Genomic DNA, 18754 nt, shown 5'->3' on the forward strand with positions numbered 1-18754 from the left:
GATCTTGATCACCGAAGTGTCCCCTTGTCACATCTCTTACCTCTTGCTGTGCCCTGGAAAGTATCGGATGTATTTATTATCATGTAGGGAGAGGTAACGGATTGTATCTGAAAGAAAATATAAGGAACACATAAGCATATATCATACAATAAACTTTCTCCACCAGATAGCAATGATGGTCTGCTTTGTCTTCAAGAGGGATGCTAAAATGGGATCAACTGAACTAGAAACTGAAACAAAGCAGTCTGGAAGAAAAAGAAACAGCAGAACTAGTGAGGATGGTCCCAATGGTCTGGAGAGAATACGAATACTTCATGTAGTGTAAATGAATTGCCATGAGATGTATACAGTTCTCTACTCCAAAGTTACTGAAGCAAAATAAAAATCAAGTAATTGTTCAGTTTTTACTCAAGTATTTCTCACAGAACTACAGCTTTCTAAAAGTTCATGCCAGCATTTCCTGTTAGAAAGGGAGTATAGATTTATCATGCAAATACCATAGTCCTGTTAATGCAGCCATGCAAGAAGAACTGTCTCCAGCTAAATAACCACAGCAAAGGTGTGAACTCTGTCACTCAAAACGACAATGAGGCCATGTCTATGCATACAGCTTTTCCGTCAGCATAAGAAACCCACCTCCACAAGTGTCATAACCTATGTCAGTGGGAGAAGCTCTCCCTCCAACATAGTGCTGTGCACATTAGCTCTTATGGTGGTATAACTTATGTCGCTCAGGGTATGGAATATTCACACCACTGAGTGACATAAGTTTTGCTGGCATAGGCTGTAGCGTAGACATAGCCTGAGATGCAAATGTCAAAGCCAGGCTGGGACCATTTAAATACTAATTGCTAAGCACAGGCATTAAATACCTCAGAAGAAGAGGCTTTTTTTAAAACAAAAAACAGAAAAAAACAAACAAACTTGTTCCCTTTGTGCTTTCTTGCACCTCTTCCTGACTGGAAAAAAGCTTTGGGAGTAAAGGAGGAATAAGTAATGAGAACAGAAGAAAAGACCCTTTTCATCTAACAGCACTTTCTTTATAAAAACGTAAAATAGCACAGGACAGAATCGATCATAGTATTTTGAAGTCAGTAATTCTTTTAAGTGGCCTTCACCGAATACAGACTACAGTACTAACAGCAATTTTTCTTTTGGAAGATTCTGTTGAGATTTTTCACCGCAGATCGAAAGAATTCTGCAGAACATTATTCACCTGAATACAAGTGTTGAGAATACTTTTACTTGCACATGCATTTGTGAATGGAGAAGTGTAAATAAGATCAAATTAAGCCTCCAACATCAGCAGTAAACTTTTACTAGGGGAGACAAAAAGAGGGAAAAATAAAAGTAGCTAACTCCCTCCCAATTTCTTTTTTACATACACCCTGTTTTAGAAATATAGATGGACAAAAAGACTGATGTTATAGGAAACCAAAGCAGGTTTTTTTTTTTTGTTTTTGTTATTAAGCTTTGACACCTGTTGATTGTTTATTCAGGTTGACATGTTCAATACAGTTACATCAACAAGTGGTGCTGAGACTGCAACATTAATACCAAATTAAGGTAATGGTGGAAAATTCTGTTTTCACCTTTGTTATTGCAATACTAGCTGGTGGGCTAAATGACTTTTCTGCAAGGCAGGGTGAGAGTAATGAGTTTGTAATCTGTGGGGAACACATTCTGGACATCTGGAAGGCTAGAATATTTTTCTAAATGCCTTTCTGTAAAATACACGTTACGTGGAAAATCCCTCAAATCCAACAATTCTTGACAAAGATTTTCCATTGAGTCAGCTGAGGTCAGAGTTCTGCACAGTCCTCCAGAGTCTGGCAAGAGAACTTTAAGGGTAACTTGGTGACCAAGCATGAATAGCTCAATCTGATGCACCATTCTGAAAGGCTTCTTTTCCTTTGGAGTACCTTCAGATGATCAAATGTCATAAGTCAATCCACCAAAATCAGGAGTTTTACATCCCATTATCGTTAGTACTTACCTGTTTTTACACAGCAAATTTGGTACATATTCCTAGTTTTTCTGCTAAAAACTGCAGTTACCTGTTTCAGAAGAACGCAGGTGGAATCTTACCTTCCTCTGCTAAATACAAACCATTTGTGAAGCACGAGTAGGTGATCCTTTTAGCCGACAGTGCGCTGTCCCAGGCAAGGCAGTGGCCTGTACAGTTATCTCCTGTACCGGGTGGTATCATAGACCCTCAAACTGTACAAACTACTACCTCAGCCTGGAATTAGGCAAGAGGAACCAGGTTTGAAGCTCTTGAGGAACCCTTCAGAAAGAACTGCATCAGAAGCAATTCAGAGGCATATATGTACTTGTGTGCAAATACCAGCATTCGTACAGTAAAGGAATGGCTTCATTTCACCCTTCTCTTTCTGTAAATGCAACATCCTGAAAAGTTAACATCCTGTACACTTCCCATAGTTTCACTCATAGGGTCTATGCAGAGTATGAACCACCACAGGAGGAAAGCATGCTAGTTTTCTCAGGCCAGTTTACAATTACTTGCAGTACAAATACTAGTAATAAATCTTTTCTAATCCATTTCTATCACCAGTGTATTTGCTTTAAAAGCTACTCAAAGGGAAACCACTTACAAAATGATAATCAAACTTCAAACCATCAAATTACAAATACCACCTTAACACAATGGATTTAAAGACACTAAACAAATATTGCACCAGGTTAGAGCTTCTCTCAATGAATGATACCACAATGGAGATCAACGCAAAAGTAAAATACTATCATTACAATGAGACAGTCAGAAAGTGCAGAAAATAAATTGTAACCATGAGAGAAAGCTATATGAGGAACAGAAAATTGATTGGGAGCTTCACCAGGAATGAAGTTCTCAAAGGATTCCTGACATTACAGCACAGCCATTTATACCAGCTGTTTCTGACACAGGGAAGAAGAATCACTTTGTGGAGGAAAGAATGTGAACCTGTGGGAGCTGATGAATTAAATCAAAAATTTTAACACCCAACTAATCCTTTCACCCCAGGCTCGGCAAGCAAGCAACTTTAATTCACTGAAGATTATGAAGTGCAGTTATGACGAGAAATGACTATGGAAAAAAAAGAGACAGACACTTCAAAACAGATGGATTGCCCATGCATATTATACTGGGAAAGCAGAGGGGCCAATGGACAAAGCCAAGATTGGATGCACAAGAGATGTGTTCTACTCCAGGCTTAGTTAGTGATTTGCTACATCACCTCAATTTCCTGCCCTCCATTCTGTACAAACAGGGAGAATATGTCCTATCTTCGTAAGGCACTTTGAGATATAGAGGTGAAAGATACTATAGAAATGCTATGTATTGTTTTGAGTCATCTGCTTGCTTTGACAATTCTTTTGTTAAGGTACTCTTTACCCCTGTTGGTACTGCAAAGCCAACACAGCTATAAGAGCACACTTGCATGAGCCGGAATGGAACCCACAGAATTGTTAACTAAGTTCCAGATACAGAATCTTAATCAGTGATGAAGCACTAGCCAGAAGAAAGTTTGCCTCTTGATCTCAAATTGAATTTGAAAGGCCGTCAGAAAGAAAACAAACACAAAACAGTTTTTAAAATGTTAGCTTGAGCAACATTTGCTGTAGAGTCACTGAATGGGGAAAAATCTTCACAATGGCATTTTTCAAGGCATAACTATTCAAAACTTCACTAATAAGGTAGTAACTACGTTTATATGAAACGGTCACAGAGAAGCTAAACGATTGGACCCATATCAAACAGCCAAGAATAGAACTCATCTCCCTTCAAACTATTAAATCATGTTAACTCTGGTTACTATAGCAAAGAGGATCAGCAATTAGCAACAATAGGTCATTCATTATGTTAGGGAATGACTGAGTTATGCTTTAAAGATTAACATCTGTTTGCCACCATCCTAGAGGTTGCTAAAAATGTGCCATTCATGTCAGTCAAGACCAAAGCTTTCCCCAGCCCTCCACTACTGTTTATCTGGGTGTGCCATCTAAGTGCAGAAAGATTAAACACGGTCACTTACCATCTATTTTGTTGGAGCTGTACACCACAGTGTTGGCAGCATGTGTGTATCTGATTAGGTCCACTCCATACTTTTTACTATACAGTGTTCTCTTTGGTCTGTCAAAAGAAAATACAGAAATAATTATGTCTACTTCAACACACAAGAGCTCAAGCTGCAACCTACCAACTATTAGTCTACTTTTTAGTAACTTAACACTATAAATCCTTTGAGGTACCAGGTCCTTTTATATGAGGAAGGAAAACTGTTGAGATCTTTAAGACCAGAAAACAGAACCAAAAGGGACCTTGTCACATCGTGCACTAATGGATTAGCCTTCCACCTCTGGGGACCTATATTAAAAACCTAAGATAATAGGACTCATTTCAGTCTCGTGAACAAGATATCACCACAACAGTCACTGTAGAATTTGACACATGCTCATGCCAGCTCAGGAAACACGAGGAATTGGGGGTGTTTTAAGCTAGGAATGGCCAACAGTTGACAAAGTTGTGTGGTATAAGCTACAGCATGAGACACTAAACCTAGTACAAGTTATGGCAGTCTGTTCCTTGCTTTCACTGGTGCTAAATTCATGCACACACCATAAAGAAGTGTAACTTGGATTCTTTCCCAATACCTTAAAAGAACCCAAAACCTCTCTTTTTCATTCATTCTCAAACAGGGGAAGACTCTGGATCCGCTTTAGGAAACGTTTTGGGAATATCTTCGACATTTCTTCCACAAGTTAAAAGGCCAATAGACAAATGTTATGTGGGGGCGGGGGGGATCCGCACATACTATTTGCTTCTAGTACTCCAAAATTTCAGTAATCTCTATCCCAAAAGTCAAATTCTGACATGTCAAGAGCCTCAGTAAAGGCCTGAATATGCTAGAGGAAGTTAAGATACAAATTAATTTGTTTTGTTTTCAGAATACAAGTGGACAAAACTTTAACTGCAACATACTGCAGTGTAAGGTTTCAGTTTCTGCTTACAACCAGAGGGAACTCAAGGAGGTAGATTGTCTGAAACTGATCTGACAACCACCACATTTTATGTATAAACAAGTATTCAATCAAAATTTCCAGAGATACTGACTTAATATTAAAAGTCCAAATTCCAGGAATCAAACCTGATACTAGCCCACTGAATCTTCTTCCAATACACACACATTCTATGTCCCTCCATAGTTTACCTTGGCCGTACCACTGATCAAATTCTCAAGCATTTTTTCAAGTCTTAGAAGTTTAGCCTCTCCACTGGCTTCTCTTCCCCATCACATCAAATGTAGATGTTTTGTCCACTCTTTAGAATCCCAACGTAACTCAAGCCAGGCTGGGAAAAATCATATTGCTCAGAGACCTAGAAGAAGCATAAGCCGGAAAGTTGAATGACTTCGGGCACAGTAGCATAGAGCTGCTAGAGGGAGAGTGACCAAAGGAGCTAAAATGGAGTGCAGAAAAGAGTTGAGCTGCTGCACAGACAAGGAGAGACAAAATGACTAAGCAGAGCAATAAAACTGAGCTGCAAGGCAGAGGAGAGGAAATGGGCCTAGTTGATGTTAACTATAAAGTAGTGCCTTGGGAGAATGGGTGGGAGGAGTGAGTAGTGAACTACCTGAGCATGCCCAAGACTATGGACTTGTCTTCACTGCAGGCGTAATTGGAAGGCATTTTATCACAAGGTTAAGTGTTAGGTTAGCTTGCCAACCAAGCCAGTGTAGGCTTTGAAGTAAAATAAACTTGACTATTTACTGCTGCAAAACAATTCAATTGGTTTTAGGAGGGAAATGGCTGCTCTAATATTTTGTTACAACTTTGTAAACAAAGTTTGCTGCTGTTCCCAGAATCAGCCAGTTTAATTTGCAAATAAATCCCCGACTGCCACACTATTTTAAAACACATTTGTATTAAAAATTATACACAAACTGTCAATTTAAAAAATGCCTGGATATACTTTTTTTTTTAAATCCAAAAAACTCAACAAGCAGCTTGGATCTGCAGATGGTAATACTGAAGTCCCTGCGCCAACTAAATGGACCACTAAATATCCATAGGGTTTCTTGTAAAAAAGATTAATGTTTTGTGTAACTTGCACAAAGCATGAGAATCTGATAAGAGCTGTCTTCTTGTAAATTGGTGCACGACCTCTAGAATTAATTCACTGAACACATTCAACTTTCCTTATTATAATTGTACTAGGTCTCTAAGCAATGATTCATATTCGTATGACTCCTCTTTGGCTCATGAAGTGTACGGAAACAGAAAATGTGTCATTTTGTCCATAAGAAGCTCTTATTATTAGATTACTCCATAAAAACCCAACAAGGAGATCCAAAAGTGTGTCTCTTCAAAAAAAAAAAAAAAAAAAAAAAAAAAAAACCTGGATTATAGTCATTGAACAATTTCAATTCTTAGAGATTTTGAAATATCCTGCCACTTGCAAGCCAAAAGTGGCCTTAATCCTGGAACAATACAAACATCCACAAAGTAAAATACTTTGGAGGCAATTACAATGTGTCCTAGGGACATTCTCAGAACGAATACAGTAAGATAGGCTTACTGATGAAGCTACTGACAAGCCTGTACCTGAGCAAGAGTCAATGCCCATCCGTTTTGTACAGGTTGGGTAACTTTGTACTATCTTCCAGATGCAGCAATTAATATAGCAAAAACAATGAGGAATCCTTGTGGCATTTTAGAGACTAACATTTATTTGGGCATAAGCTTTTGTGGGCGAAAACCCACTTCATCAGATGCATGTAGTGAAAAATACAGTAAGCAGTATAAATATTACAGCACATGAAAATATGGGAGTTGCCTTACCAAGTGTAGGGGGGGTGTGTCAGTGCTAACTAGGCCAATTCAGTTAAGGTGAAAGTGGCCTATTCTCAACAGTTGACAAGAAGGGGTGAATATCAAGAGAGGGAAAGGTACTTTTGTAGTGCTAACAAGGCCAATGTAATCAAGGTGGATGTCGCCCATTTCCAAATGTTGACAAGAAAGTGTGAGTATCAGCAGAGGGAAAATTACTTTTTGTAGTGACCCATCCACTCCCAGTCTTTATTCAGGCCTAATTTGATGTTGTCCAGTTTGCAAATTAATTCCAGTTCTGCAGTTTCTTGTTGAAGTCTGTTTTTGAAGTTTTTTCGTTGAAGAATTAAGTCTGTTATTGAGTATCCAGGGAGGCTGAAGTGCTATCCTACTGGTTTTTGAATGTTACAATTCTTGATGTCTGATTTGTGTCCATTTATTCTTTTGCATAGAGACTGTCCGGTCTGGCCAATGTACATGGCAGAGGGGCATTGCTGGCACATATCACATTGGTAGATGTGCAGGTGAACAAGCCCCTGATGGTGTGGCTGATGTGGTTAGATCCTACGATGGTGTCCCTTGTATAGATATGCGGACAGAGTTAGAGACTAACAAATTTATTTGCCAAGGTGTCACAAGGACGCCGCGTTGTTTTTGCTGATACAGACTAACCCTAACAGACTAACCACTCTGAAACCAATTAATATAGGTTATTCTTGTATAAAGGTGCATAGCAATTGAATCTCCTCATAGTGATGCTGCATTCTTGATCACCCACAGACTTGTGCTTGCTAACCTGGATCTCAAAAAACATTGTCCATATCTTAAAGCGTGAATCTGTTTTGAAAAACTGTAAAATTTGAAGTTCTAAGTTAAAAAAAAAAAAAGTGTTAACTAAGCTAAGCTGAGGCCTTTCAGGCAGCTGTAAGTAATTTTGGAGGTGTCCATCCAGGGATGCTGAGCTGTGAGTCAAACCACTGCAACAAAGGTAATGATCAATCATTTGAGTTGTTACCCATTTGGGCCATGCAACAGAAACTGAGACAGGGGCTAATATAGCCCAATTTAGGTGCATTTATAAGATCAGGCAAATATGCAGACACATTGTTTACCATGATTACTTGCCATTTCTCACATTTCAAGGAGATGATCTCCTTCAGAGACTTTGACATTGCTGACCCTTGAAAGCTTTGTTGCTTTAACTATGCTGGCATAAAATTGCAAAAGAATCCTAGTGTAAAAGCAGTTATACCAAAATGAAAGTGTATATACACCTGTAGGGCTTACTGAGGTCTGTCAAAGTGAAATAAGCAACACAAGTATAAAGCACCTTATACCAATAATTACGCAGATAAAAGCAGTAGTGTACGCCAATTAAAAAAACAAAAAACAGCAATCCCCTCACCAACAGTAATGCTGGTAGAACTCAGTGAGTTTAGATCAGGCATTTCAAAAGCTAGGAAGCACTATGTTGGAACAAAAAGAAAAGGAGTACTTGTGGCACCTTAGAGACTAATCAATTTATTTGAGCATGAGCTTTCGTGAGCTACAGCTCACTTCATCAGATGCATACTGTGGAAACTGCAGAAGTCATTATATACACAGAGACCATGAAACAATACCTCCTCCCACCCCACTCTCCTGCTGGTAAGTGGTAAGGCCTGATGCTGTCAAGTTTCACCATGGTACAGCAACCATCATTCAGTTTCCAGTGCTTTGAGTCCACACTATGGCCTAGTGATAAGAAATAATCCAATATAGCAATGTACAAATTAAGTATCTTCGAGGCCACTTTACAAAAACAAGTAAGGAGAAAAGTGGCTTATCAATAGATGCCTTTAAAATTGCACCTACTTTCAAATGCACAAATGACAGTAGATATGCATGTTTTAAAAAATCCTGTAACCACCAGGCAACCTACACTTCCAGATACATTTATCTTGACAAAACGTGAATTACCTTTTAGCACTGCAATATCAAACTGTGGATTTTCCACAATGACATTAATCTAAACAAGTCCACATCAGGACATGACACAGATATAAACTAAAGGCCCAAATGTAGATGCATTCCAGTCTCATCAAGCTATTGTCCACTGATTTGAAGTGTATTCCTGGGGAAATTCTGCACCAAAAAATTAAAAATTTTACACACAACATTTTAAAATTCCACAAAATTTATCAAAAACAACACTATATAATCACGTCAGTTTCAATTATTTGGGTAATTTATTCCAAAGTACCTGTCAGCATGTACGCCTAACAATACAGACACACACAAAAATTCCCTTAGGAGTAGAGGGTTAAAGAAACCCCTAAGACAGGGGTGGGCAAACTTTTTGGCACAAGGGCCTCATCTGGGTATGGAAATTGTATGGTGAGCCATGAATGCTCACAAAATTGGGGGCGAGGGTGTGGTGGGCTCTGGGATGGGGCTGGGGATGAGGGATTGGGGGTGCAGGAGGGTGCTCCAGGCTGGGACTGAGGGGTTTGGAGGGCAGGAGGGGGATCAGGACTGGGCCAGAAGGTCGGGGTGCCAGCTTCGGGCAGCACTTACCTCAAGCAGCTCCCAGAAGCAGCAGCATGTCTCCACTCCAGCTCCTACGCGGAGGCGTGGCCAGGCAGCTCTGCGTGGCCAATGGGAGCTGCAGGGGTGGCGCGTGGGCAGTGTGCAGAGCCCCCTGGCAAGCCCCGGACCCTGGCAGGAGCTCGAGGGCCAAATTAAAAGGTCTGGGAGGCCAGAAGCGGCCCACGGCCATAGTTTGCCCACCCCTGCCCTAAGACAACCCAGTTCCTGTTTCTCTGCCCTCCTCCCTGGGCCAGACACTGCCCTCCCTAGCTCAGGCACTCACACCCCCTACTCCCCAGGGATCCAGAGGGAGAAACAGCCTGATGCTCGGTCCTGGGCTTGCATGGAGTTTCCTGCCCACCGCCATCTCCTTCCTTCAGGGCATGCTGGGAACTGCAGCTGGCAGGAACTCTCCAGCTCCTCCTCCCCCTCCCCACAGCAGTGTCTCCCAGGTCCAGTGGCCCTTAGTGGCGGCCAGCTGCTCATTTCTGGCTGGGGGGATTCTGCACACGCAACATTAATTTCTGCAAAATTCTGCATTGTACAGTGGTGCAGAATTCCCCCAGGAGTAGAAGCGGGACTAGGAACAGTACCATCATGGACAGTCACAGTAACTGCTCATCAGCGCCAGCATTAGTGGAGGATGTACAATCAAGATGTAGATTTCAAAGCTAGTGGACACCATCCATATTATTAGGGTATTAGATTTTACTTGAATTTGAAATAACTTATAGTCTTAGTTTAGGCTCAGACAGGCAGTGGCAGTAACATTTTAATTTGTATGAAAGCAAAAAGACATACTACACATAAAACCAAGTGACATACTGAAAACAAGTATAAAAAGAATCCACACAAAGTAGTCCAAAACAGAACAACCAGAATGCAGAGAGATGCCATTCAACAATCACAGCAGCGACAACAGTTCATTTTAACTTCCTTGACAGAATAAAAGCACAGGCAAGTAACTTTTTTCTTGTCAAATAATCACACCACCTCTCCCTACTCATATGGGCTACCATTTTATTAGACAGTCCCACACCACCTCTACTCGCTATTACTGCCCTGTTCATCCACTTCCCCTACAAGGCTGTGTTTTTTTTTGTTTTTTGTTTTTTTTTTTACTCTAACCACCTTATGTATACCTTGCAGCCTACTTTGGTCATTCATGCCACTCCACTCCTCACTGAATTCCTAAAAACTCACTTCTACATTAAGATGCACAGCATAAGATTTGAGAAAATTCTTAAAAAAAACAAACCTTAACACTTGAGATAATCAAGATGTGCTCATGCTTAAACTGAGCAACCACATGACCATATCTGTAACCCTAGTCACTTCTTGTACCATCCACATGCTACTTTTGGTCACCCTTTCATGTCACATCAAAAGATCGAATTAGGGACCACATCTTTGTCTTCTGAGATGCTCCATGCTCAATTCTGGGCCCTATAACAACACACACACACTATCTTTGGTATAATGCTATTAGCAGAAAAGCCACATCAGAAAGAGGCACTTTTTGAGACAGACTAAGTAAGTGCACCAGGATGTTTACCTTTTCCTGAAATAATTTTATTTAGGAATTATGGTTTGGCTCACTTTGATCTGAGTTTTATAGTACATGACTCACGTCTTCCATCTACAGATGTTCTATTCCCAAAACACAATAATTTACATGGGATTAGTTTATATATATTTTTTCTTATACCGAATCAGAAAGTGCATTTTTCAAGAGTTCTGTGAATTTATTTATTCCCATAATTGATGTTCTACTACATGCTCCAAGATTACAAGATGAATTTTATTCACTCATGAATCAAAATGGCTCTATTCTCATTGTCTAAATCCATATTTGCTCAGTTTCTGAAAACATCTGCATTCACTGAATCATAGAACTGGAAGGGACCTCAAGAGGTCATCTAGTCCAGTCCCCTACACTCTAGGCAGGACTAAGTATTATCTAGACCATCCCTAACAGGTGTTTGTCCAACCTGCTCTTAAAAATCCCCAATGATGGAGATTCTACAACCTCCATAGGCAATTTATTCCAGTGCTGAACCACTCTGACAATTAGCAAAAAGAAAAGGAGTACTAGTGGCACCTTAGAGACTAACCAATTTATCTGAGCATAAGCTTTCATGAGCTACATCCGATGAAGTGAGCTGTAGCTCACAAAAGCTTATGCTCAGATAAGTTAGTCTGTCTATAAGGTGCCACTAGTACTCCTTTTCTTTTTGCGAATACAGACTAACATGGCTGTTACTCTGAAATCTGACAATTAGGAAGTTTTTCCTAATGCCCAACCTAAACCAACCTTGCTGCAATTTAAGCCATTGCTTCTTGTCCTATTCTGAGAGGTAAAGAACAATTTTACTCCCTCCTCCTTGTAACAACCTTTTATGTACTTGAAAACTGTTATGTCCCCTTTCAGTCTTCTCTTTTCCAAACGAAACAAACCCCCCCTTTTTTTTTCTTCCAATCTTCCCTCATACATAATGTTTTCTAGACCTTTTGATCATTTTTGTTGCTCTTCTCTGGACTTCCTCCAATTTCTCCACATATTTCCTGAAATATGGCACCCAGAACTGGACACAATACTCCAGCTGAGGCCTAATCAGCGCAGAGTAGAGCAGAAGAATTACTTCTCGTGTCTTGCTTACAATACTCCTGTTAATACATCACAGAACGATGTTTGCTTTTTCTGCAACAGCATTACACTGTTGACTCATATTTAGCGTGTGATCCACTATGACCCCCAGATCCCTTTCCACAGTACTTCTTCCTAGGCAGTACTTTCTCATTTTGTATGTGTGCAACTGATTGTTCCTTCCTCAGTGGAGTACTCTGCATTTGTCCTTATTGCATTTCATCCTATTTACTTCAGAGCATTTCTCCAGATCATTTTGAATTATATTCCTAACCTCCAAAGCACTTGAAACCCCTCCCAGCTTGGTATCGCCCATAAACTCTATAAGTGTACTCTCTATGCCATTATCTAAATCATTGATGAAGATACTGAACAGAACCCGACCCAGAACCGATCCCTGCGGGACCCCACTCATTATGCCCTTTCCACATGACCGTGAACCATTGATAACTACTCTCTGGGAACGATTTTCCAATCAGTTATGCACCCACCTTATAGCAGCTCCATCTAGCTTGTATTTCCCTAGTTTGTTTATGAGAAGGTCATGTGAGACAGCATCAAAAGCCTTACTAAAGTTAAGATATACCACATCTACCATTTCCCCCCTATCCACAAGGCTTGTTACCCTGTCAAAGAAAGCTATCAGGTTGGTTTGACACGATTTGTTCTTGACAAATCCATGCTGACTTATTTATCACCTTATTAGCTTCTAGGTGTTTGCAAATTGATTGCTTAATTATTTGCTCCATTATCTTTCCAGGTACAGAAGTTAAGCTGACTGGTCTGTAATTCCCCAGATTGTCCTTATTTCCCTTTTTATAGATGGGCACTATATTTGCCCTTTTCCAATCTTCCGGAATGTCTCCCATCTTCCATGACTTTTCAAAGATAATTGCTAATGGCTCAGATATCTCCTCAGTCAGCTCCTCAAGTACAGTAACTCCTCACTTAAAGTCGTCCCGGTTAACGTTGTTTCGTTGTTACGTTGCTGATCAATTAGGGAACATGCTCATTTAAAGTTGTGCAATGCTCCACTATTACACCTTCTCCTTCTCCACAGCTGGCAGCCTCCCTACACTCCCCCCCCCCCCCACCTCCCAAGCACCTCCTGCCCGCCAGCCGACCCCGTGGATCAGCACCTTCCCCCTCCCCTCCCCGCCTCCTGACCGCAGCAATCATCTGGCTTGAGGCATTTAGGAGGCAGGAGGGAGGGGAGGAGGAGCGAGGGCTCGGCATGCGGGCTTCCCCTCCCTCCTGAGCACCACAAACCAGCTGATTGCCCCGGGCAGGAGGCGGGGGGTGGGTGGGGGGAGCCTGCGCACCAAGTCCTTGCTCCTCCCCCCTCCCTCCTAAACGCCGCAAGCCAGCTGATTGCCCCGGGCGTTCAGCAGGGAAGGGAGGGGAAGGAAGGGGGAGGAGCGAGAACACAGCATGCGAAATAAAGGGGGAGGAGGTGGGGGGGGGAGAAAAGGCAGAGTGGGCGGGCTGAGGGTTGAGCCCCCCGCCCCTGGTGCTTGCAGAGTAGGGGAAGCTGCAGTTGCGCAAAGTGCTTCTCCTAGCCTACAGCACCTTCAGCCTCCTTGCCTGCCTCATCTCCAGTGCCAGTGGGCTGTGACTGTGTAGGGTAAGGCAGGGGCACCTCCCAACAAATGACTGAAGCTGGCTTTCAAATCCTGAGTGATGACAATCCTGACAGGGAACCCAGCTCCAAAGTGATTAGGGGAGTTGGTCATCTAATGACTTGCTATAAAGAAATTTACCAAGGGAAAAAAAAAAAGGAAAGCAAAACAACACTCTCTAGATGTGTTTTTTCAAGTTCAGAAAGTTCAGCAAGAGGAGCAGCCGGACAATCCACCCTCTTCCACTCTCTGACCCCACCACTTCAACCAAGCTTCATACTCAGCAATGATGATTGTAGTATTAAATTGCTTGTTTCAAATGTATATAATGCCGTTTGTCTGGCAAAAAAAAAAATTTCACTGGAACCTAACGCCCCCACTTACATTAATTCTTATGGGGAAACTGGATTCACTTAACATCACTTAACAGCTATGCATCCGATGAAGTGAGCTGTGGCTCACGAAAGCTCATGCTCAAATAAACTGGTTAGTCGCTAAGGTGCCACAAGTACTCCTTTTCTTTTCACTTAACATCGTTTCACTTAAAGTCACATTTTTCAGGAACATAACTACAACGTTAAGTGAGGAGTTACTGTACTCTACGATGCATTTCATCAGTCTCTGGTCACTTGCTGGAGGATTCTCTGCACCTTGAAGTCTTTAAACCATGATTTGAGGACTTCAGTAGCTCAGACATAGGTGAGAGGTTTATTGCAGGAGTGGATGGGTCAGATTCGGTGGCCTGCATTGTGCAGGAGGTCAAACTAGATGATCATAATGGTCCCTTCTGACCTTAATATATATATATATAAAACTATGATTTGAAGACATTTAACTTCTCCAAGTAATTTTTTATTTGTTTTTCACTATTTTAGACTCTGATCCTACCCCATTTTCATTGGCATTCACTATGTTAGACATCCAATTGCCACCAACCTTCTTGGTGAAAACCAAAACAAATAAGTCATTAAGCACCTCTGCCATTTCCACATTTTCTGTTATTGTCTCCCTTCCCATTGAGTAACAGGCCTACTCTGTCCTTGGTCTTCCTCTTGCTTCTAATGTATTTGTAGAATGTTTTCTTGTTTCCTTTTATGTCCCAGCTAGTTTGATCTTGTTTTGTGCCTTGGCTTTTCTAATTTTGTCCCTACATACTTGTGTTATTTGTTTATACTCATCCTTTGTAATTTGACTGAGTTTCCACTTTTTGTAGGACTCTTTTTAGTTTTAGATCATTGAAGATCTCCTGGTTAAGCCATAGTGGTCTCTTGCCATACTTCCTATCTTTCCTATGCAGTGGGATAGTTTGCTCTTGTCCCCTTAATAATGTCTCTTGCAAAAACTGCCAAATGTCTCCATTTGTTTTTCCCCTTAGACTTGCTTCCCATGGGATTTTACTTACCAGCTCCCTGAGTTTGCTGAAGTCTGCCTTCTTGAAATCCATTGTCTTTATTGTGTTGTTCTCCCTCCTACCATTCCTTAGAATCATGAATTCTACCATTTCATGATCACTTTTGCCCAAGTTGCCTTCCTTCCCCTTTCAAATTCTCAACCAGTTCCTCCCTATTTGTCAAAATCAAATCTAGAACAGCCTCCCCCCAGTAGCTTTCTCCACCTTCTGAAATAAAAAATTGTCACCAATACATTCCAAGAATTTGTTGGATAATCTGTGCCCTGCTGTGTTATTTTCCCAACAGATGTCTGGGTAGTTGAAGTCCTCCCCCCAAGTCCAGTGCTTTGGATGATTTTGTTAGTTGTTTAAAAAAAGCCTCACCCACCTCTTCTTCCTGGTTTGGTGGTAGACCCCTACCACGACATCACCCTTGTTTTTTACCTCTTATCCTTACCCAGAGACCTACAACAAGTCTGTCTCTTATTTATAGCTCAATCTCAGTCCAAGTGTATACATTTTTAATATACAAGGCAATACCTCCTCCCTTTTTTCCCCCATCTTGCTCTATAGCAGAATCATAGATGTTTTAATTCTAGTTTGTAAGTAAAGATGTTAACTACTCAAAAGGGGTTCACACAAAGCACAGTAGAATCTTTCTTCCTACATAATAGTGGCTATGTATTCTAGTGGAATGCCACAGTTTTTTAACTGCATCTGAAGAATTGAGTTTTTTACCCACAAAAGCTTATGCCCAAATAAATCTGTTTGTCTTTAAAGTACCACCGGATTCCTCATTGTTTTTACAGTTTTTTAAAGTTACTGAGCATGTACAGTATGCCATCTTCAACTATGGAATTAAAATATATTTAAAAGGTTACCTTTTAAAATGGCAAACTGTTCTAGATGCACATCAAAACAGTTTCCTATTTCATCCTGTTCATTTAAACCCAAACAGGGTATTTAACATGCCCAAATCAAATTTTTGCTCTCTGGCTTAGATTTTCAATGGAAAGACTCATCAAGAAATGAGTCTGCGGCAATGTGTAGCTAACAATAGGCATATTCCTCAAAGGAAAAATCATGGCACCTCCATTGACTTAAAAATTGGACCCATATACATAGCTATACTTACAGATGAGTTATCCATCAATTTTACTAACTAAATCTAAAATGAAAGAGCTTGAAAAATCCATTCATTTACCCACCAGTGAAAGAAAAGATTTCTGTGATCAGTGAAAAGTCCTGGGCCATCAATTAATAACAAATTTTAGCTCTTGTAAAACAAGATTCTAGTCTCCATAGGTGTGAAAATCACATTTGTAACCTTCCAAATATGAAGCAAAAGTCTTCCAGTCTATATCTACAATGCTACATTTAGGAGTTGTGAATCACCACAGTTTCAGCTCCACCACAAGTAGTAACAGTGAAGGCTGTAGCGTAGATGGGACTCAGATGCTTTAATCACAGTGCCACGACAGAATCCAATAAAAATAATCTGTTCCAGCTCCATTTTCAAGTCATATTTTTTCTGGTGTTTTAGTTTTATACACTCATTTCATTTAAAAAAAAAAAAAAGGCACTTATCCTAGGTTCCCTAGTCTGCAGACACACAATTACAATATTTTCAGCTACTGCTCAGAGCTCTGCCAAGCAGCAGCACAACCAAACACATAAGAATCTCTGATCAACTTTACTTTTGCTATGAAGAACCTTGTGGACAGCAGTAAAGTAACAAAAATGTCAGTTTCACTCAGCAACTTCTACCTGGGGAAAACCTGAGCATCAGCAACACTGGGGAGGTTCTCCCCACACCTAGGTGGCTGTCTTCCCCACCCCCGGGTCTTTCACATCAGACTTTAGCTGGCAGTTTTAGCGCCCTGGCTAGCAGGTATACACTAAGCCCATGCTATTCTCCGCCCTTCCTGAACCCGCGTTTTCTCCCTGACAGGCTCCTCACCTGGAAGAGCCGATAATCCCGGTGGATCGATCCCTCCTGTTCCACCCGCCCAGGCCCCAGGGCAGCACCACCACGAGGCTAAGTACCACCCACGGGCACGGGGGGGTCCTGCAGTTGCACCTTCGCACCCCCATCACCACCCACGGGCCACCCTCCCCACTCCGCTCACCCCCCACCCGCGGGCAGATCTCCCTCCCCCCCCCACCCCCCGGGCGGCCCGCCACTCACTTGCCCTCCTGGCAGTCGTAGAGCACGATGGAGTCGTCGTCGCTGCTGGAGATGACGGTCTCGCCGTTGGGGCTGAAGTCGAAGCAGTTTATCTTGTCCGAGTTCTCGCGGAAGACCTTGGCCACGCGGAAGCTCCGCAGCACGTTGTCCGTTAGCTTCATGCCGCGAGGGATGGGGCGGCGCGAGCGTGGCCTGAGGAGCCGGGCCGGGGCCCAGCGGGAGCCGGGCACGGAGGACGCCGGTGAACGTGAGAAGCCAGGCGGCGGCCTAGAGCCCGCGGGGCCTGCGAAGCAACGGAGAAGGGAAACCGGGCGGGGGCCTGAAGCGCGCGGGTCTCGGGTAGGGGCCGCGCGGCGCTAGCAGGCGGCTTCGGCACGGGCGGGCAGCGCCCTCAGGCGGGGTCGGCTCAGGCTGTGGAGAGGCGGCTCCTGCTCATTGTGTCCGCCATCTTCCTCCTACGGGGACAGACACTGCTGCTCACAGGGGAAGAAGGGGGCCGGCAGCAGGGCATTGTGGGGCGGACGAGGGGGCGGGGGGTCTTGTGGGAGAGCGGAGGAGCAGCGCATTGTGGGATTGGCGAAGCGCGAGGGCTGGAGAGGGGCAGTGCATTGTGGGACGCCGACGGGGAGGGGCGGCACTCGGAGAGGGAAGTGAAGGAGCAGTGCATTGTGGGATAGCGGAGGGGGACGTCACCCACCGCCGGCTGGCCCTGGCTGCCATTTTGTGTGTGGCAGCGGGCCCGCGTCCTTCCCCGGCAGCAGCTGGGCCCGGACCAGGAAGCCCCCTTTCGGCCCTATAAGATAGGCTACTAAGCCGCCCCCCCACACACACACCTTACAGCTAACCTATCAAGCTTGCCCTTCTGTCTCAGCTGCTCAGCCCTCTTCCTGCCCCATAAACTAGGACCCGAGCCCTTTCCCCTGCCACATACACACTACAAACTAGGCCACCAAGGTCCCAACCCATGGCCACTAAGCCCCCTCCCTTCCCCATAAGCTGGGCCACCAACCTCCTGCCCCCCCCCCCACTCCCTACAAATGGGACCACTAAGGCCAATTACTACCTCACAACCGTGGGCCACAGAGCTCCTGTCCCACCTTGATTATCACTTCAAAAGGTTTTCTCTACCTCCACCCTGCTCTCCTGCTGGTAATAGCTCATCTTAAGTGATCACTCTCCTTGCAATGTGTATGATAAACACCCATTTTTTCATGGTCTGTGGGTATAAAATCTCCTCACTGTATTTTCCACTTTATGCATCCGCTGAAGTGAGCTGTAGCTCACGAAAGCTTATGCTCAAATAAATTGGTTAGTCTCTAAGGTGCCACAAGTCCTCCTTTTCTTTTTGTCCCACCCCAGGCCCTCAAGCCAGTCACGTTCAGTTCCCCTTCCCTGTCTCCGACCTCAGACATTCTCGTGGGGGCTCCTGCGGGGCCTGGGGCAAATTGCCCCACTTGCTCCCCCTTCTGGGTAGCTCTGGTCACCTTGCGGCCCCATCCACTAAGCCTTCCATC

At 42.9% G+C, this 18754-nt stretch overlaps 1 protein-coding gene across 1 annotated transcript in view; it reads right to left on the bottom strand.

Moving 5' to 3' along the window:
- Positions 1–17858, bottom strand: part of WDR82 (WD repeat domain 82) — a 29971-nt gene extending 12113 nt beyond the window's left edge. Inside the window, exons 1-3 of the mRNA XM_037905801.2 lie at positions 17241–17858; positions 4035–4132; positions 41–107 (exon numbers count right to left, since the gene is read on the bottom strand). Of these exons, the coding sequence (XP_037761729.1) occupies positions 41–107; positions 4035–4132; positions 17241–17401 (326 nt within the window). The 5' untranslated portion in view covers positions 17402–17858. The remainder of the gene's footprint in view (positions 1–40; positions 108–4034; positions 4133–17240) is intronic.
- Positions 17859–18754: the final 896 nt, after the last annotated feature.

Source organism: Chelonia mydas, chromosome 7 (assembly GCF_015237465.2).
Source record: "Chelonia mydas isolate rCheMyd1 chromosome 7, rCheMyd1.pri.v2, whole genome shotgun sequence".
Classification (NCBI taxonomy): domain Eukaryota; kingdom Metazoa; phylum Chordata; order Testudines; family Cheloniidae; genus Chelonia; species Chelonia mydas.